This window comes from Chlorocebus sabaeus, chromosome X, assembly GCF_047675955.1.
Source record: "Chlorocebus sabaeus isolate Y175 chromosome X, mChlSab1.0.hap1, whole genome shotgun sequence".
In the NCBI taxonomy this organism is placed as follows: Eukaryota; Metazoa; Chordata; class Mammalia; order Primates; family Cercopithecidae; genus Chlorocebus; species Chlorocebus sabaeus.
Window position 1 is genome coordinate 99,451,611 of NC_132933.1, and position 20,525 is coordinate 99,472,135.

Here is a 20,525-nt window from a genome sequence, read left to right on the forward strand (position 1 = left end):
CCATAACTTGGTTTTGTAGTTCATATAAATGGAATCGCATAGAATGTACTCTTTTTTTTTTTTTTTTTTTTTTTGCCTGGATTCTTCTGCTTAACATAGTCGCAAGATTCATTTTGCGTGCAGGTGAAGTTTATTTTCATCTGTATAAAATTCCACTGTGAAATGTACCATGTACCAAAACAAATACATCTTTTACCCATTCTACTGCTAATAAATATTTGGGTAATTTTCCCTTTGGAGCTATCACAAATAGTGCTGCTATGAGCATTCTTATGAATATGTCTAAGTTGGTGAACTACCCAATTTCTGTTGGGTAGTATATGCTTAAGAGTAAGAATTGCTGAGCTCTAGAGTATGATAGTTGTTCTGCTAATGCCAAAAGTTTTCCGGAGTTGCCAGGTCAGTTTATATTATTACCAGCAGCATATGGGAGATCAACAGTTGATGTTTTTTCATTTTACTAATTTTAGTGGGTTTGTAGTGGTATTGTATTATAGTTAAAATTTGCATTTCCCTGTTGACCATTTTTTTCATGTCTTTATTGGCCATTTGTTTATTCTCTTTTGGGAAATGTCTGTTCAACTCTTTTATTCTATTTTCTTATTGAGTTTTTTAATGTATTCTGGACATAAGTCCTATAAATACATAAATAGGCTTCCTTTTTTTTTTTTTTTTTTTTTTTTTTGAGACAGAGTCTCGCTCTGTTGCCCAGGCTGGACTGCAGTGGGGTGATCTTGGCTCACTGCAAGCTCCGCCTCCTGGGTTCACGCCATTCTCCTGCCTCAGCCTCCCACGTAGCTGGGACTACAGGCGCGCACCACTACACCCGGCTAATTTTTTGTATTTTTAGTTGAGACGGGGTTTCACCGTATTAGCCAGGGTGGTCTCGATCTCCTGACCTCATGATCTGCCCGCCTCTGCCTCCCAAAGTGCTGGGATTACAGGCGTGAGACACTGCGCCCGGCCAGGCTTCCTTTTTTTGAGAGAGTCTCACTTTGTCTCCCAGGCTAGAATGCACAATCATAGCTCACTGCAACGTTGAACTCCTAGGCTCAAGTGATCCTCACACCTTAGCCTCTCAAGTAGCTGGGACCTATAGGTACATGCTACCATGCCCAGCTAATTTTATTTTTTGAGATCTTGCTATATTGCACGGGCTGGTCTCAAACTTCTGGCCTCAAGTCATCCTCCTGCCTCAGCCTCCCAAAGTGCTAGGGTTACAGGCATGAGCCATCACACCTAGCCAGGCTTTATTCCAAAGCTTTAACTCATTTATGCCAGTTGTATTCATAATGTATAATAGCATTACCTGTGGATTAAGACATTTAATTACAAATTTATTAAGTATCTGCCTAATATGTGTCCAGTGACCTACCAGTACTGGGTACTGGTAAGTGCTTTATAAATACTATTGTTAATCCTCACCTCCACACTGCAAGGTTGTTGATACTGATCTCTTTAATAGAGGAGAGTAACTTGCCTGGGACCATACTACAGAGTAGCAGAGCTAAAATTGGAAGCTAGGGCTGTGATTCTAAAGCTAAGTCCTTTCTATGTGGTTATTCAGAAAACAGTTTTAACTTTGTATGTATTCACCACTGGGAAATTAATGGTTATTTCTAATTGTTTTGTTTTAACAAGGTCACTTTATTCAGTTTCCCAGACTCGAATTATTCAATGCATTTTCTTTATTGAGGTAAAAGTTACAAATCAAACATTTTAAAGTGTACTGTTGAGTGGCATTTAGTACATTCACAGTGTTGTGCAACTGTCACCTATCTAGTTCCAAAATATTCAGTGTATTTTCATCCAAAATTTGCTTGAATGACAACAGAATTTGTTTCTAAGATACGGAATTGTCTAGGCAGGAATTATAGTTAGGGAAAAAAGAAGAGTCTGACTTAATTTCCTTCCTCTATTGAGCCTTTTTCATTCTTTTAAATAACCTTGCATTAAATATTTTTGCATATTAGTTTCTGTGACTTTGCTGTCTCTTGCTCAGCTCTTACCAGCTTCTATTGTAGCACAGGGTCCTGGGCACATTGTGTCAGTAAATAATTTCAATTTAATTGAACACTGAAGGGTTTATACCACTTAATTAGGAATCAAGGTTTGAATCCTCAGCGCTTGACTAAATTCTTTTGTGCAAGCCACTTTTTTACGGGGCTTCAGATTACTGCTTATCAGATGAGAAAATACTTACCTATTTATAGATTTGCTGTAAGTAGTTCTATTAAATAACACATGTAAAACTATTTTAAGATTGGTGCAATAGCACATACCTGTAGTCTCAGCTACTTGGGAGGCTGAGGTGTGAGAACAAACGCCCAGGAGTTTGAGGCTGTGGTGTGAGATGATCATGCCTATGAATAGCCACTGTACTCTGGCCTGGGCAATCTAGCGAGACCTCATCTCCTTAAAAACATTTTAATAAAAATAAAGTTTTTCAAAAATGGTTTTAAAAATACATGACATCTACATAACAGTGTATAAGCTGTGTAGTGGGAAATGGGTGGCGTTTGGAAGTTTTCTGAAATCCGGATTTGCTCCTTACTTGCTTGTATCTTTGAGCCTTGGCTTCTTCATCTATAAAGTGGACATCATAATCACTCATTGGGTGACTTAAGGAAATACTATGTGTGTGTGTATCTTTGGTCCTGTGCAAATGATATGGCAAAATTGTGCTTGTAAGTAAATGTCATGATTCATGACTTTTCAGGACTGCAGTGTGCTAGCTTTTGTTCTGGACCACCTGCTCCCACATACCCAGAATGCAGAAGACAAGGACACCCCTGCCCTGGCCCGCCTGTTCCTCGCAAGCCTGGCTGCAGCAGGGAGTGGCACAGATGCCCAGGTGGCCCTAGTGAATGAAGTAAAAGCAGCCCTGGGACGGGCACTGGCTATGGCTGAGAGTACAGAGAAGCATGCCAGGTAAGATTCGTACCTGATCCAGGGCTAATAGCTAAGAACATCCCCTTACTCTTTTCTTAGTCCATGGGTGGTTTTGCATTTGAACAAAACTTCTTGTCATACTGGCATCATACACTCTCTGGTCCGCTCAAATAGTTCTGGTGCTTGAAAATACCCAGAGCACTGATTGCCATTAGAGTAAGTGGGTAAACATAGAGAAAACAAAGGGAAATGTTAAGTGTATTTTTAGGATCTTCAAGGAAGTTGAGCAGGTTATTTGATCTTATATTTTAAATTTTATTTAAAATGGGGGCTGAGCGCGGTGGCTCACGTCTGTAATCCCAGCACTTTGGGAGGCCGAGGCTGGTGGATTGCTTGAGCCCAGGAGTAGGAGTTGAAGACCAGCCTGGGCAACATGGCGAAACCCCATCTCTACAAAAAATTAGCTGGGCATAGTAGCACCTGCCCGTAGTCCCAGCTACTTGGGAGGCTGAGGTGGAAGTGTCACTTCAGCCCAGGAGTCGGAGGTTGCAGTGAGCCAAGATTTCACCACTGTACTCCACCCTGGGCTACAGAGTGAGACCCTGTCTAAAAAAGAGAAAATGAATGCTATCACGTAGGGAGTGTGTTTTCACCTGTTTGTTTAGGTGTTATTTCCAGAAGGAAGCACAGAAGTTACAGGAGGGTTATCTGAGGCTATTTTGTAAAGACTTGGCCTAAGAAATGGCTATATTCATATGATAGAGATGTCAAACTTCTCTCCCAGGCTTCAGGCAGTAATGTGTATCATCAGTACTATCATGGAGTCCTGCCCCTCCACCTCCAGCTTCTACAGCAGTGCCACAGCGAAGACCCAGCACAATGGCATGAACAACATCATTCGGCTCTTCCTGAAGAAGGGACTGGTTAATGACCTGGCTAGAGTACCTCACAGCTTAGATTTGTCCAGGTAAAATCATGCCCCAACCCCAGGCTTTCCTTCTCTTCAGCCTCACTATATGAAGGATGTGGAGGTAGCTGGTGTGGTGCAAAAACTTTGGGTACAAGTGGGAGACCCGAGTCTTTCTTATTGTGGCTTTTAGCACTTGTCTTTCTTAAAGTCTTGATTCTTACTTGCTATAAACTCAAGAGTTGAACTATTAGAGTGATTTTTTTTTTCAAGTTTCCCCCATTTTAATTAAAAATAACCACTTATTAGAAGATTATATGTATATTATAAGATATACAGATGAGTAAAAATAAGAAGTATTCCTACCACCCAGATACCATAATGACCTTATTGGTTTATTATTCAGTGTTTTTCTTTGCATGCATAAATAATGTATTTTTTACTAAAATTATATTATATGATACATGCTATTGTGTTGGGGGAAATTTGGGGCATTTTCCTTTTTATTTTCAGTTACCGATCACTTCCTTGCTATGAAAATAAATTTCATCCTACCTAATGCCCAAATCCATAATTAAGCATTTTTCTCCAAACCAGAATCCAACTAAGGACTTGTTTTACATCTGGCTATGTCTTCTGAATCTCTCTTATTCTAATACAAAATTTTTTTAAAAATTATTTCGATCTTTATTTTGTTTTTGTTTTTCATGATTCTAGCTTGTTGAAGCGACTATGTTTTTGCCTTCTAAATTTGGTGCAGTTGCTTCCTTGCAGTGTAGTTTAACTTGATCCTTTACTTCCTGTTATTTTCTGTAAACTTCTAGTTAGATCTAGAGGCTTTAGAGGCTTATTGAAGCAGTTTAAACATTTTGGGCTGAAATGTGTAGCCTAGGTAATGTATAGCTCATATTGTATCATGGGAGACACATGGTAATTGCACTTTTTATTCTTAATAGAAAGTCATCTTTGTTGTTATTTTGGCACTTTACAGATGTCTGCACTGTCAATCATATACCTAAATAATAGCCTTAACATCAGTTGATAATTCTTGCCTGGGTCAATTATTTGAGGCTTATGAATAACAGCTTTCTAATTTCTCATTTCGAATACATTATTAACTGGCATTTTTCTGTGTTAGCCCCAAAGGGAATGTCTGGTTGTGCTAAAATACAAGTTCTATTAGGCAGTATAAAAACTTAATTTCTTAATTCTTTTCTATTTACATTTGAGATTCATATGTAGATTTTTTTCTGGCTTTCTGTTTTTTAAGTCATATTATGGACTCAACTTTTCATTGTTTTTTTTTTTGTTTTGTTTTTAAACTGGTGATTGAATTTATTTGGATCATTGCAGTCACTTTTTCATGCTCAAATTATTATACCTTTGACCTATATGACCCCTTCAAGGTGACTAAATTGTCCTTTTGCTACAAACGTATCAATTTTTTGAAACATTTATAAATCTCAAACTCACAGTACTGTAATGAACACCGTGTGTCTACCTAGATTAACCACTGCTGAACATTTTGCTTTATTTCTTCCCTTTCTGTCCTTTCAGGAGCTGAATCATTTGAAATTAGTTGCAAATAGTATAAATCTTTACCTCTGAGTACTTGATCATCTGTCTCCTAAGAACAGACATTTCCTTATATGGCTACAGTTCCATTGTCATATCCAAGAAATTTACCAATAATATAATAATACTAAATTTATATAATTTTATATTGACATACTTCCAGTTATTTCAATTATGTCTTTGTACTCTGGGGGAGAGTGTTTTGATCCAGGCTTCAGTGAGCTATCACATGTTGCATTTGGTTGTCACATTTTTCTTTTTTATGACATTTTCCTGTTTTGATGAATCCAGGCTTGATGTCTTATAGAACATCTCACAGTCTACATTGGTGTAATTGCTCCCTTAACGGTTAGGGTCAGGTTAAACACTTTTGGCAAAAATACTACATGGGTTATATTTGCCCTTCTCACATCACTTCAGGAGACAGGTAAATACTACTTGGTCCCATTACTTGTGATACCTAATTTGATCACAGCTGAGGCTGTTGGACACTTGAACCTAGGAGTTCGAGGCTAACCTGGGTAACATAGTGGGACCCTGTCTCTGCAAAAAATACGATAATTAGCTGGGCGTGTACGCCTGTAGTCCCAGCTACTTGGGAGGCTAAGGTGGGAGGGTGGTTTTTGTTAGATTTCCACTTTGCAATGAATAATTCCATTACTATCATTATTCTTTTTGATACTCACTGGGCCTGTGGTAATGATCCCATTAATTTTTTTCTCCCCATTTTTGTTGTTGTTTTTCCTCTTAATAGAAACAGTGTCACTATGTTGCTCAGGCTAGGCTCAAGCAATCCTCCCATCTCAGCCTCCCACAGTGCTGGGATTACAGGTGTGAGCCATCACACCCAGCTGTCCCATTAATTTTTGAAAGCTTTTTGGCACAATATACCTTCCTTGCCCTATTCCTGGGATCACTTGTTCTGATGAGTCTTGGTTACTTTTAGTGTGATATGGTATCAGAGACTGCTATCTTGGTACTAGTGGGTATACACACATACACACACACACATATATATACATACATAGGCTCACACATAAATGCACACATAAAGCAGATAAAAGCAGAGCTGCTCTTGTTTTAGTGGGCACCTAGTTGGTCTCGCACACCTTATTACACTTAGAAATCACACCACACCTTCAACTGCAGCCCGTTGTACTTTTATTTAACTTTAGGAAGCCCTACAGAGTGTAATTTGAAATTCACAGAACTTCAAACTGTTATCAGCTGGGCGAGGAGGGCAGGTTGCCTGAGCTCACGAGTTCGAGACCAGCATGAGCAACATGGCGAAACCCCATCTCTACAAAAAAATAGAAAAATTAGATGGGCATGGTGGCTCACGCCTGTAGTCCAGCAACTTGGGAACCTGAGGTGGGAGGATCACTTGAACCTGGGAGGTGGAGGTTGCAGTGAGCCGAGATCATGCCACTGCACCCCAGCCTGGGTGACACAGCGAGACCCTGTCTCCAAAATAAAAGAAAGAAAGAACTTTTATCATGTTCCTTCCTTTGAGCTCTTAGGGTTTGGGGATTAAATGCTGATAGTTTTAAAAAAAAAAAATCCTGAGTACGTCTGAGAAGTGCCTTGCTTGCATATGGTCATCCAGAATACATTCTGACTTCCAGTCAAGAATTTTTTACTTATGTGCTTTCCATGGCCCCATGAAATATGGCATTGATTTAACTCTTGCTTTTAGGGTGGGTCCCTTAAAGACATTTAAGTCAGATTTTTTTTTTCTAAACAAAAGTAGAATGTTAGCTGTATGACCTTATGCCCCTTTTCTCTTAGTAGATTCCATTGTAAGAAGCTTAGTGTCACTTAGAAGATAGATACCTAGTATTTCTGTGCTCAGTCCATCTCTTTATCTTCCCTTATCTCAGTCCCAACATGGCCAACACAGTCAATGCTGCTCTGAAGCCTTTGGAAACACTTTCCCGGATTGTGAACCAGCCCAGTAGCCTTTTTGGCAGTAAGAGTGCTTCTAGCAAGAACAAGTCTGAGCAGGATGCCCAAGGAGCCTCTCAAGATTCCAATAGCAACCAGCAGGACCCAGGTAGGGAATCAGAGCCAATGGACTGGAGAGCTGGAGGGGTGGGAGTAGTTGTTTTATGGGCCTGGGATCACAAAACTGTTCTGGCTTGGTGGTGTTTCCCTGGGAACTTGCTGGCCTTCCAGAGATCTGTCATAGTGGCGTGGGAATCTGCCCCACAAAGAATTCCTTCAAAATGCAGCCTTGTTTGGCTATCCTCACACGTAGCCTTGTCTTTTCCTTTGTCACCCATTCGTTTATTCTCTGAGAACTTGTAAACTTGCCCAAGGAAGGGACCTTATTGTCTTTGCGCTTGCCTCGTGGTGCCCAGCACATAGGCACTCTTTGATTATTTTGCTGGTTGGTTGATTGTTTCAGGCGAGCCTGGGGAAGCAGAAGTGCAGGAGGAGGATCATGATGTCACTCAGACAGAGGTGGCAGATGGGGATATCATGGATGGGGAGGCTGAAACCGACTCAGTGGTGATTGCTGGGCAGCCTGAGGTGCTCAGTTCACAAGAGATGCAGGTAGGGAGGCAGATCACCCAGCATTTCCCTGTTGCGGCGCTGAATCAAACCCTTGCCAGGTGGTGTGGGTGGGTGAGTACTTTAGATCCTTGCCTCAATGCTGGCTGCTTTGCAGAGGAGCATGGGTGGTGATATGCTTAGTAGATGCTCAGTAAATGTGTTTGTATTGTATTAAAAGAGGGGTGGGGGCAGGGTCAGGATGCCATGTACTATGAAATGATGAAGATCCCAACCAGAAAACAGGCACAGGTGAAATGTTGAAGTAGAAAGCTGGCCTGAGACCGTTGGGCCCAGGGTCTTTGATTTACTTTGGCTCTGGTTATTAATGGAAGCTCCTTAACACCACCTTCTACCTATAGCACCAGCTCTTGCTGGAGCATTAAAACAGCAGTCTTCTAAAGACCCTAAAGGAAAGCATTGTAATTTCTGGAGCTGGTAGCATTGGGTAAGAAATTGGGCCTGTGGTCCTAAGCTGCTGGCTTTAAAGAGATCTATTATGTCTTCCTGGACAGTATAAAGACAACCCAGTATCAGATAACTGGGATGGACCCATTTGAAGGACAGTCTGATTGTGGATTGGCAGCACGTGGTAGTTTCTGTGCTAATTAGCACCGAATGTGTGGTTTCATGTAACATCCTCTGTCACATGTTATCCTAGAAATGTATGCTCCTTTGCTGGCCTTTTTTAGGGTTTCAGTGCTAGCACAATGATAGACTTGTGTGCATCCATATATATGTTCTATTTCTCTCCAGGTTGAGAATGAGCTGGAGGACCTGATAGATGAGTTGCTTGAGAGGGATGGCGGATCTGGGAACAGTACAATTATAGGTGAGAGCCCCAGAACTGAGTATAGCCTCTTCCTTTGCCTCAGTCTCTCTTGGGAGGACCCTTTTTCTCATCATCTGCTTGCTCAGCTCTGCCTAAGGGCTCATAGCCAACCTAGATCGCTACTTGTCTTGATGTTGACAGTCTTACAGATGAGAAATTCACAAGACATCTACAGGCCTGTGGCAGTCTGAAGTGTTGCCTGTGTGGGGGAGGTGGTGGGAGTGGCCATTGATACAGATGTTACATCAAGCACATCAAAAGAGTGTTTATTCATGGAGGCCTAGAGGAGGCTGTAGGGTGAGAAAGCGCTTCCTTTCAGTTCTTCAATGAAGTCCAGGGGCTTTCTGCCTCTGAGTCTCAGTAGTGTAAAAAGAATGATCATTCCCTGAGGGTGGCCCTTTATAAATCTCAGAGGGAAAATGGCAAAGGTACCCTACTGTCACCTGGCTCTGAGGGTGTATGTGTTACTTGTTTTTACTTTGTTGATCAAGGAAATCAAAGGATAAATGGAAGTAGACATGTATTCTTAAGTGTTACAAAGCTTTTTCACACCCAGTATCCTCTGTGGTTTCACAATTAGTGGGATTGGCAGGGCAGATGTAATCATCCCGTTTTACAGATGAGGAAACTGAGACTCTGACAGGTAAAGTGACTGGCCAAGCTCACCTAGCTATCTGACAGCCGACAATCCAGGTCTTCTCCCTCATCCAAAAAAAATGGATATCTGCTAGGTGTACATAGCTACTTTAGACGCACCCAGTCTGGAAAGGGAAGTCCTCTGTTGTTCAGTGAAGGCTCTGCTCTGTAACCTTCAGTGAGCAGAAGTGGAGAGGATGAATCACAAGAGGACGTGCTGATGGATGAAGCTCCTTCCAACCTCAGCCAAGCTTCCACCTTGCAGGCCAACCGAGAAGGTGAGAGTGCCGAGGCCAGAAAGGCCTCCCTTCTTGCCCTGCACGTCTGACAGACACTACACTAGGGTTTTCCTGGAGGCAGCTGCCCACATGTGCAGAATAAGGAAGCATCTGTCTGCATGCGCTGACATACACCATCCACTTTATCCTCAGCCAGTTTTTCAAATAACATGTTACTACTGCTTGCCCAAAGTTTGTCACTTCTTACTTGGTTCGCTTTCTTCTCACCCGCCTGCTATCATCGCTGCAGGTTCCCTCTTGCCAACAGGATATAGTCAGTAGCAAAGTAGGGCTGAAAAGGCAAGGGGGCACCAGCAGACTTGGCCAAGTCCTAGACCATGGCTCCTCAAGCACCACCCTCTAGCCAGCCTCCACATTCAGCCACCCTGCTCAGTGTGTTGATGCATTGATTGGCACTCTCAGGAAATCGGGTCTGGCTCAGTAAGTCTGTACATCACCCCAGATCTGGTTCTTCCTCTCATAGAGTCAGATATCCCATCACCTTCCCACTCAGCCTGCTGGCCTGCACAGTAGCCTGTTTTCTAGCTACTCAGTTTAGTCCTGCAATGTGCTCCCTTTGTTTTAGATTCCATGAATATCCTGGACCCTGAGGATGAGGAGGAGCACACTCAGGAAGAGGACAGCAGTGGCAGTAACGAGGATGAGGATGATAGTCAGGATGAAGAGGAGGAGGAGGAGGAAGATGAGGAAGATGATCAGGTGAGGGGGGACTGCGTTTGGGTTGGTTCAGATGACCTCTTCCATGGGAACATAGAGCTGCAGAAAACCAACAGTCTGGGTTGCTAGCCTCAACGTCTCCCTCCCTCATGTGCACATGTGGCCATGGCACCAGGCTTCAGAAAACCCTTACCTCCAGCAATTCTCCATCTCCTATTTTCCCTTAAGGAGGATGATGAAGGTGAAGAGGGAGATGAAGACGATGACGACGATGGCTCTGAGATGGAATTGGATGAGGATTATCCTGATATGAACGCTTCTCCCTTGGTCCGATTTGAGCGCTTTGACCGGGAGGATGATCTCATCATTGAGTTTGACAACATGTTCTCCAGTGCTAGTAAGATACAGGGGCTCAGCTGGGTTTTCTCTCTTGATTCTTATACCCTTCTCTAGGGTAAGCCAAGCAGTGGACCAAACCGATCTGATACAGACAGCACTTCTTTTCCTATGCTGACTTCCTGGGGCAAGGGATATCTGAATCCATCTGTCTCATTAGTGTATACTTAGGAGAAGGAATAGTGAGAGGCTGCTTTTGTTCCCTTCACCTCAGTAAATAGGCAGCCATTTTAGAGCCTGGACAACTTGATGATTTGCTTGATTAAAAAAAAAATGAGACCAAGGCTGACTGCATCAGGCACCCATGTGCACACCACAGTGGCAGGGTAATCAATAATCCTTATGTCCATAACACAAGATCTTGAGGATTTGAATGGTCACCTTTGAGCTTGGCATTAGGGAGCAGATTTGAACATACTCACTCTATTCATCCAGGATGCATCTTTTCGGGAGAACGAGTGAATCTCTTCCTCCCCCATCAGCGTCAAAGTTCCCTTTTAGCGTCAAGTTAGAATCAAGTTCTTAGAATCAAGCTGTCTTGATAGGGCAGGTCTTGACAACTTAAATCACAAGCATGATGTAGCAGAAAACACTGAACTATTCTGGTCTGTTATCTTGGCCAATTAATCTCTTACCTCTTTGAGCCTCAGTTTGTCACCTGTAAATGAAAAGTTTGAGAAAAAAAATGGGTTGGATTAGATAACTTTCAAGATAACGTCTATGATTCTCTTTGCATTTTTGTGATTTTCATCAGTTTCCCTTAGAGTTGAGCCTCTGTCCATTCAGCAAATTGAACAATATTTGAGGAGTGCCTACTGTATCCTAGGTACTAGGGATACAGCAGTAAAGAAGAAAACAGTCCTCGTTCCTCATAGGAGTGGTCTGTTAGGAATTATAGCTAAGCAGGCATTACATTGCAGTATGGTAAGAGAGCACAGAGGTAAAGAGTTATCTAACCCAATCTGTAGAAGTCAGGCTTCACAGAGAAAGTGACGTCTTAGGCCAAGAACAGAAGAGCAGGTAAAGAAGCGGGAGAGGAGTCTTCAAGGTGGAGGGAGCAGCATGTATCTGAGGGGCCTAGAAGCATCACTGTGACTGTAGTGTGGAAAATGGATTGGGAGAAGGTACTATTTAGGAGGCTGTTGCAGTATCTAAGTGAGAGATGATGGCGTAAGCTATGGTAGTGTCAGTGATTGTAGATGAGTTGTGGGAATGAGGGAGAAAGGACAAAGCTCAGGTTTCCGTGTGAGGAAGTAAGGCCCAGGAGACATGATTCTGCTTGAACAAACATGGAAGAAATTTCTTTTTGACACTGACCCTTTTACATATTGTCCTTGCAGCAGACATCCCCCCATCCCCAGGAAATATCCCTACCACCCATCCACTGATGGTGCGCCATGCAGACCACAGTTCTCTGACACTGGGCAGTGGCTCTTCAACAACTCGTCTCACCCAGGGCATCGGGCGCAGTCAGAGGACCCTAAGGCAGCTGACAGCCAATACTGGCCACACCATTCATGTTCACTACCCTGGGAATCGCCAGCCCAACCCTCCTCTTATACTCCAGAGGTGAGTTACAGAGATCTGTTGGATTCATCGGAGCTCTTGTAAGAATTTTCACTGTGCTTCAGCGTTGTCTTAACCTTGGGGGAAATAGTCCGTCACTTAATGTTCTTGTCACACACACAAATAAAATATTTGTTCCATTTCTTTGTGGATTACATGTGCAACCTTTTGGGGAGTGCAGCCTTTTGGGGAATACCAAATTATGTCAATAGTTCTGTGCATGTATTTAGCAATTATTAAGTGTCTCCTGCCAAGCACTTAACACTTTAGATATAGACGGGACAAGAGCCCTGCCCTCCGGCTTAGAGTGTAGTGAAACAAACAATCTTAAGAAGTAAAAGAAAGGCATTTAAGTGTTGTAATGGTTGGTGTACAGACAACACAGAGGGTGTAGTGGAGGCAATGTGACCTGATGCAGTGCCTGGCACGTGGTAGCTTATTGACACCCACTTGGTGCCAGAAACTATGGAATAATATACAACTTAAGTACAAAACCAGGGTGGTATTCAGAAAAATAACTTAGACTTGTGTGCATATCGTAAGGTTTATAGTGTTCTGCATTTAATAGAGGATGCGTGAAGAGGATCTCACAGTAACAGATTGCAGGGCACCTCTGGACTTAACAGTGATCATGGTACCCACCATTACCCTACAGGTTGCTTGGTCCCTCAGCTGCTGCTGACATCCTTCAGCTGAGCAGCAGCCTTCCCCTACAAAGCCGGGGTCGGGCCCGCCTCCTGGTAGGCAACGATGACGTCCACATCATCGCCCGTTCTGATGATGAGCTGCTGGATGACTTTTTCCATGATCAGAGCACAGCTACCAGCCAAGCAGGCAAGTTTGTGTGGTGAAAGGGAGGGTAGAATTTGTCAGATTCTACTTTTTACCTGTTGAGGAAAAGCAAGACAGTGTCTGCCTTATCGAAAACCCCCATTTTATAGGAGCCAGAACCACTCAGTGACTTAGCCATGTGCAACAAAAACTTTATTGTCTCTAGGTACTTGTTATGTGCTAAACATTGTGATAGACCTTGGATCCTTTTAGGGAAATACTACAATTTTTGGATCGGTGGATCAGTTAATGCTTGACAAGGTCAAGAATCTCATTCCCCTTTGTTCTCCCTACAGGAACCCTGTCCAGCATCCCCACAGCCCTGACCCGCTGGACAGAAGAATGCAAAGTTCTCGATGCTGAGAGCATGCACGACTGTGTTTCAGGTGCGTGGCAGCTTGGTTTTCAGGGCAGCAGTGAGCCTTCTAGGGCTAAGACAAGCGTGTGGAGAGTTGTTTCCCTGGCTCTCTGTGGCTACAAGCTCTGGCTCTTGGCTTCCTCCCTGACCCCACCAGAGCAGCCTTTGATTTTTGCCTCTTTGGAACAGTGGTTAAAGTGTCCATTGTCAATCACCTGGAATTCCTGAGGGATGAGGAGCTGGAAGAAAGGCGCGAGAAGCGCAGGAAACAACTGGCTGAGGAAGAAACAAAGATAACTGATAAAGGCAAAGAAGATAAGGAGAACAGGGATCAGAGTGCACAGGTGATTCCCAAGGGCTGGGAGGATTCATCTTTGACTGTGTCTGCCGTAATGTGGTTTTGGCATACACATAGCACCAAGAATCACTGAAGAATCCTAGAACGTTCATGTTGAACCTGGGAAATGTTTTATTTCAAATTCACCGTACATTCACCTGGTTTGTAGGGGAAAGAGTTTAAACCTAGAGGGGAGATTTCTCCAGTGTCTCACTGGGAAAAAAGAGCCAGAGGCAGAATGGCTTCTCACTTAACAGTCACACTGCGTAGTCTCTACCGCCAAGGACAGCATCGAGACAAGGAGAATAACCTTGTCTAAGTCCATGCTCTTGGTTGCCCATTTCCGTTTCTGTTGGTGGACTGCCAGTGTGGGGAATCTTACCAAGATGACCCCATTCCATCATTTAAGTAAGATCAGCCTAGGTGTCAGATCAGAGAAAATGTTGTACTCAGAACCCCGTCACCATATGTCATTTTTTCTAGGGCTCACATGTATAAAATCACTAATATAATTTTGATTTAGAAGGAAGTTACCTATTTTTTTCTGAAACTTCTGGGACCTCAGACAGAGGTCTTTTAAATGTCCGAGTAAATGAGGATAGAATGATACATTACAGTGTATCACTTGATATAAAAGGGGGGAAATCTGATAGAAATACAAAGAAATAAGACTTGAGAGTGAAAGACTTCAGTATACCCTACTCAGCAGTTAGGGAATCAGGTAGATTAAAAATAAGGGTAGTGAAGTGTTCAGTTAAAATAACAAGCTTGATGTAACAAGTATCTTTATATAGAACTTTTTACCTAATACACAGTTACATTGTTTCAAACATGATATAGGATGGAAAATAAGTGAACCTAGCATATGACTGAAAAGGCTAGAGTGGACAAAATAAAAAATAAGCCCCATGAAGGGAAAGATACATAGATGAAACCAAGAAATTCTTGATAGAGTGATCATGATCGTGCCTATTCCTAAGGGGGTTTTTATTATCCTTTCCTTCCATGTTTATTTCCCCCTCACCCTGAAGCCATTCTTGAACCTGAGTATGTGTAGAGAAATTGGACATATATTTGCACAGTGAAATGTTCACCTTCCTTTGGTCACATGGCCAAAGCATTCTCCATTAGATCACTGAACTCCTAGATGGTCTGGGTGGAGGATGGTGACTATTACAGTTGACCTCTATCTTAGGTGCCTGCAAAGTTCCACATTGGTCTATCCCTTCTTTTTGCAGTGTACTGCATCTAAGACAAATGACTCTACTGAACAGAATCTCTCAGGTAACTCTCCTTCCCTTTCTCCCTTCTTACTAATTGATTGGTTGCTTTCTCCTGATAGTTCCGAGTAGCTGGCCCACATAGGCTGAAGATGGACACTGGTGCTCTGTGGGATGAGGTAGTAGATTGTATAGTTTTAGGGTCATACCCCATCTTGGAGATAACTATACAGTCTACTGTCTTTCCCACGGTAGTACACTTCTTCTCCGACTGGCTCTGTTCAGGTTCTTGTTCTGGTTATTATCTACTTCATTCTGACATGAGTAATGAGATCATGTGTCTTGTTTATTTCCTGACTGCAACTCTGTCCTCTGAAACTGCATGTTCATGTACATCTTTGAAGTGGCTGGTCCTTTGATGACCACCATGGTGTGGCACTTCATGAGAATTCTCAAATGCCAGTCCTCTGTGGAAACGAACAAAATCAAGGAGCTGTAATGCCTTTTTCATAAAGCTGAATTTATTCCCTTTAAAAGACTCTTTTTCTATTTAGAGATTATATTCCTAATTCTGTGGTATCAAAATATTTTTATTAAACGATGTTGATTGGATGTTTTTTTCTTACATGACTGAACTAAAAGTTGGCAACCCCTACATTAGTCTCTAATTTTTGTTCTTTTTTTAATTAAATTTTATTGGTCCATGGAATCTAAAAGTCTTGGATAGTGTGCTATTCAGGAAGGTAGCTCTGTGGGCTTAGTGGTATGACTGCCATATGCTCCCTATTCCCTCTGATCTTCTTAACAATGGTCAGTAGCCATTTTGTGATTCTATCAGTTGGGTCATGTGATATCATATGTCTCCTCCACCCATATTTCCTCAGAACATTGTTCTGCCTCCCTACACCTGTCTCCTTTGGCACTTGAGTTGGAAAATCATTGTACTAAAGCCTGCACAATATTTTTTAAAGCGGTGAAGTAGGGTAGATGCCTTGGTACCCTTAATCTAGCAAAAGATCTTTAAAAGAGTCTGTCACCACGTAAAAGGGCCTTTTGCCTGCTGTCCTTATTAGAGGATTGTGCTCATGCCAGGGTGAGGTAGTAAGTTGTATTGTTGTGGGGTAGGGATATTAGGCCCCAATTAGAAGATAACTATACAACTTACTACTTTCCCTGGTGTGTGGCATATTCACACTTAGCCTTAGCAGTGTTGCCTCCATCAGACAAAGTTGTAGATGATCCTTGGATAATTAGGACTGGAAGAAAAGAGACATGGAAGGGGACAGATAGTGTTTAGGGTGAGGCAGATGTCATTATAAAGTGACTTGTCTTTCATTAATTGGAGCATATAATTATTTTATCTTTGGGCATGAACTCAAACATTTTGCTTTTCTTCAACTGTGTAATGAGTGCATTTTCTTAGTAATAGAACAGGAACGTGCACAAGGGAATGGAAAGCATACTTTAAGAATTTTGGGCTGGGCGCAGTGGTTCATGCCTGTAATCCCAGCACTTTTGGGAGGCCAAGGCAGGTGGATCACCTGAGGTCAGGAGTTTGAGACCAGTCTGGCCAACACTGAAACCTCGCCTCTACTCAAAATACAAAAATTAGCTGGACGTGGTGACACTCGCCTGTAGTCCCAGCTACTCAGGAGGCTGAAGCAGAATTGCTTGAACCCAGGAAGCAGAGGCTTCAGTGAGCTGATAACACGCCACTGCCCTCCAGCCTGGGCAACAGAGCAAGACTCTGTCTCAGAAGAAAAAAAAAAAAAAGGTTTTGAAAGGCTGGACGCGGTGGCTCACGCCTGTAATCCCAGCACTTTGGGAGGCCGAGGCAGGTGGATTGCTTGAGCTTAGGAGTTTGAGACCAGCCTGGGCAACATGGCAAGACCCTGTCTCTACTAAATATACAAAAAATTATTCAGGTGTGGTGGCACATGCCTATAGTCTCAGCTACTTGGGAGACCAAGGTGGGAGGATCACCTGAGCCCGGGAGGTGAAGGCTGCAGTGAGCCATGATTGTGCCACTACACTCCAGCCTGGGCAACAGTGAGACCCTGTCTCCAATAAAAAAACAAAAAGAGTTTTGAAATAAATTCTCACCATTTCTTGCTCCAAACAGATGAAGTGGGAGGATCAATCGGATTTTGGTAGTTAGATTTTCTGTGTACCTACAGAGACGTTTAGCCTCACCCTATATGGCCTGAAATCTTCTCCCTTCCACCTGGAGGGCACAGAAAGGATTTTATTCTTAGGATCCACAGAGTCAGAGCTCCAGTTCTTGCATTCTTGGGACAGAGATAGCACTGTGCCTTAGCCTTCATCCTTAGTATACCAGACCAGAGATGTTCCTTTGTGGGGGAACATCTTTAGGGGGGAGCATTTTCACTGTGGGGGTAATCACTGGCTGGGTGGGATACTTGTCAGGCCACATTTGCTGATTGGGGTGGCCTCCATTATCATTGGCTGGTTGCCTCTTAACCACTATTGTTGTTCTTTCCGAGAAAGATGGGACGCCTATGCCTGACAGCTACCCAACAACCCCATCTTCAACTGATGCAGCTACATCTGAGTCCAAGGAGACCCTTGGCACTCTGCAGTCCTCACAACAGCAACCAACACTCCCAACCCCACCAGCTTTGGGAGAGGTTCCTCAGGAGCTGCAGTCCCCAGCTGGAGAAGGGGGCAGCTCTACACAGCTATTGATGCCTGTAGAGCCAGAGGAATTGGGTCCCACAAGGCCAAGTGGGGAAGCAGAAACAACGCAGATGGAGTTATCCCCAGCTCCCACTATAAGTGAGTAGAATTTCAACATTTGGGAAGGATGGAACAAGAGGGAAGAAAGGATGTCTTTGTAGCTTCTCTTTGCTCTCTTGCTTGAGAGAAAAAGTCGGAGCTCAACTTCTCAAATAATAAGATCTCATCTTGCACATTCACTTTCTTAAGTGAAGTTGAGGTCCTGAACTGGTGATAGTTCAATGTCTAACGATATTGGTGATGATACCAACAGTTCATTGAGGCAATTACTCTGTTCCTGGGCTATCACCCCAGGCTTATTATTTAAAAACAACTCCCCAGCTTTGCATGGTGGCTCATAATCCCAGCACTTTGGGAGGCCGAGGCAGGGGGGATCATTTGAGCTCTCAGGAGTTTGAGACCAGCCTGGGCAACATAGTGAGACCCCATCTCTATTGGGGGGAGGACTCCAAAATCGATGGTGTTATTTACATGAGTAAACTGAAACTCAGAAATGAAATAATTAACCCAAGTCACTCTATAAGTGGTTGAACTGGAATTAAAATCCAGATCTGTCTGACTTTAAAACTTACTCTGCTTTCACAGTTTCCAGGATGGCAAGCATGTCACCCCACAGTTAGAGCTCTCCCATTCTCCTGGCAGACACTGTTTATCTCATTACACTATTTCTCACTGGTTTGAAATGGGGCCTCAAAAGTCTTCTCAGCAGTATTTCAACAGGATAATTTGATACCTGCTTGCCATCCCTGTTCTATACCATCTTGCTTGTGAAGTTCTCTAGAGAGACCTTAAGGTGTCAGTCTTTTCTTTCAAGGAACCTTGTTTATTTTATTTTATTTTACTTTATTTTTATTTATTTATTTATTTTTTGAGAAAGAGTCTCGCTGTGTCACCCAGGCTGGAGTGCAGTGGTGTGGTCTTGGCTCACTGCAACCTCCGCCACCCGAGTTCAAGTGATTGTCCTGCCTCAGCCTCCCAAGTAACTGGGACTACAGGTGCACGCCACCATGCCCGGTTGATTTTTGTATTTTTAGTAGAGACAAAGTTTTGCCATGTTGGCCAGGCTGATCTGGAACTCCTGACCTCAGGTGATCAACACACCTCAGCCTCACAGAGTGCTGGGATTACAGGCATGAGCCACCATGCCCTACTGAAACCTTGTTTCTTTAGAGAACCACAGGATATACACGTGCAGGTGGTGCCTGCAGTCAATCAAAGTGAAAAAAATCCCTTACCCAGGCTGGGCACGGTGGCTAACACCTGTAATCCAAGCACTTTGGGAGGCCGAGGCAGGTGGGTGATGAGGTCAGGAGTTCAAGATCAGCCTGGCCAAGATGGTGAAACCCCATCTCTACTAAAAACACAAAAGATTAGCCGGGTGTGGTAGCAGGTGCCTGTAATCGCAGCTACTGGGGAGACTGACGCAGAGAATTGCTTGAACCCGGGAGACAGAGGTTGCAGTGAGGCAAGATTGTGCCATTGCACTCCAGCTGGGCCACAGAACGAGACCCCATCTCCAAAAAAAAAAAAAATCCCTTACCTGGGTTGCCTAGGGAAGATGTTTCACAGGCATGCCTGGAACACAGTGAATGTTCAAAAATTGATAGAAAGGGCTTGAGCTGGCCGGGCGCGGTGGCTCAAGCCTGTAATCCCAGCACTTTGGGAGGCCGAGACGGGCGGATCACGAGGTCAGGAGATCGAGACCATCCTGGCTAACACGGTGAAACCCCGTCTCTACTAAAAAAAAATACAAAAAACTAGCCGGGCGAGGTGGCGGGCGCCTGTAGTCCCAGCTACTCCGGAGGCTGAGGCAGGAGAATGGCGTAAACCCGGGAGGCGGAGCTTGCAGTGAGCTGAGATCCGGCCACTGCAGTCCAGCCCGGGCTACAGAGCAAGACTCCGTCTCAAAAAAAAAAAAAAGAAAGAAAGGGCTTGAGCTGAATCTTAAAAAACTCAAAGTGAGATTGAGAGGGAGACAGCAAGGGAGAAGTGAGAAGTCTGAGCTGAGATGCCCCTAAGGAAGCAGCCCTATCAAAGACCTTGTCTGTCATTTTGCCCCGTTTCCAGATAGAAGCCTAACTTCTCCCTATGACTTTTTCCTAGCCTCTCTTTCCCCAGAGAGAGCTGAGGATTCTGATGCACTGACGGCTGTCAGCAGTCAGCTGGAAGGCTCTCCTATGGATACAAGCAGCCTGGCTTCCTGTACCCTAGAGGAGGCTGTGGGTGATGCTTCAGCAACTGGCAGTTCTGAGCAGCCCAGAGCAGGCAGCTCCACTCCTGGGGATGCCCCACCAGCTGTGGCGGAAGTGCAAGGCAGGAGTGATGGGTCAGGGGAATCTGCCCAGCCACCTGAGGACAGGTAAGCATGTGTGGGCAAAAGAAGGGTAGGATATATTGGAGGGTTTTTCAAAGCACATTTCATACTTGTCAACTAATGGACATGCTTGTTATGCTGGGGAGATAAACCTGGTTTCTGTGAGAAAGGGGTATTGTAGGACTGTTTTATAAACGAGAAGACATAATACAACAACCTGAGCGTGATTTCCCTCAGCTCCCCCCCTGCATCCTCTGAGAGCTCTTCCACCAGAGATTCTGCCGTGGCCATTTCTGGAGCAGATTCTCGAGGAATCCTGGAAGAGCCGTTGCCTTCAACAAGCAGTGAAGAAGAAGATCCCCTTGCAGGTGAGCTCCATGTATGCCCAGGTCATC

General features: G+C 43.7%; 1 protein-coding gene across 7 annotated transcripts in view; it reads left to right on the forward strand.

Moving 5' to 3' along the window:
- The window catches only part of HUWE1 (HECT, UBA and WWE domain containing E3 ubiquitin protein ligase 1), a 153,999-nt gene that overhangs the window by 114,193 nt on the left and 19,281 nt on the right, over positions 1-20,525 (forward strand). For all 7 annotated transcript variants that reach the window (XM_007991784.3, XM_073013656.1, XM_073013658.1 and 4 more), the window contains 16 exons: positions 2,720-2,931; positions 3,677-3,859; positions 7,255-7,427; positions 7,782-7,930; positions 8,684-8,759; positions 9,575-9,673; positions 10,260-10,393; positions 10,580-10,748; positions 12,088-12,316; positions 12,969-13,147; positions 13,441-13,530; positions 13,692-13,846; positions 15,078-15,123; positions 17,568-17,855; positions 19,920-20,175; positions 20,368-20,498. In XM_007991784.3, the coding sequence (XP_007989975.2) occupies positions 2,720-2,931; positions 3,677-3,859; positions 7,255-7,427; positions 7,782-7,930; positions 8,684-8,759; positions 9,575-9,673; positions 10,260-10,393; positions 10,580-10,748; positions 12,088-12,316; positions 12,969-13,147; positions 13,441-13,530; positions 13,692-13,846; positions 15,078-15,123; positions 17,568-17,855; positions 19,920-20,175; positions 20,368-20,498 (2,569 nt within the window). The remainder of the gene's footprint in view (positions 1-2,719; positions 2,932-3,676; positions 3,860-7,254; positions 7,428-7,781; positions 7,931-8,683; positions 8,760-9,574; positions 9,674-10,259; positions 10,394-10,579; positions 10,749-12,087; positions 12,317-12,968; positions 13,148-13,440; positions 13,531-13,691; positions 13,847-15,077; positions 15,124-17,567; positions 17,856-19,919; positions 20,176-20,367; positions 20,499-20,525) is intronic.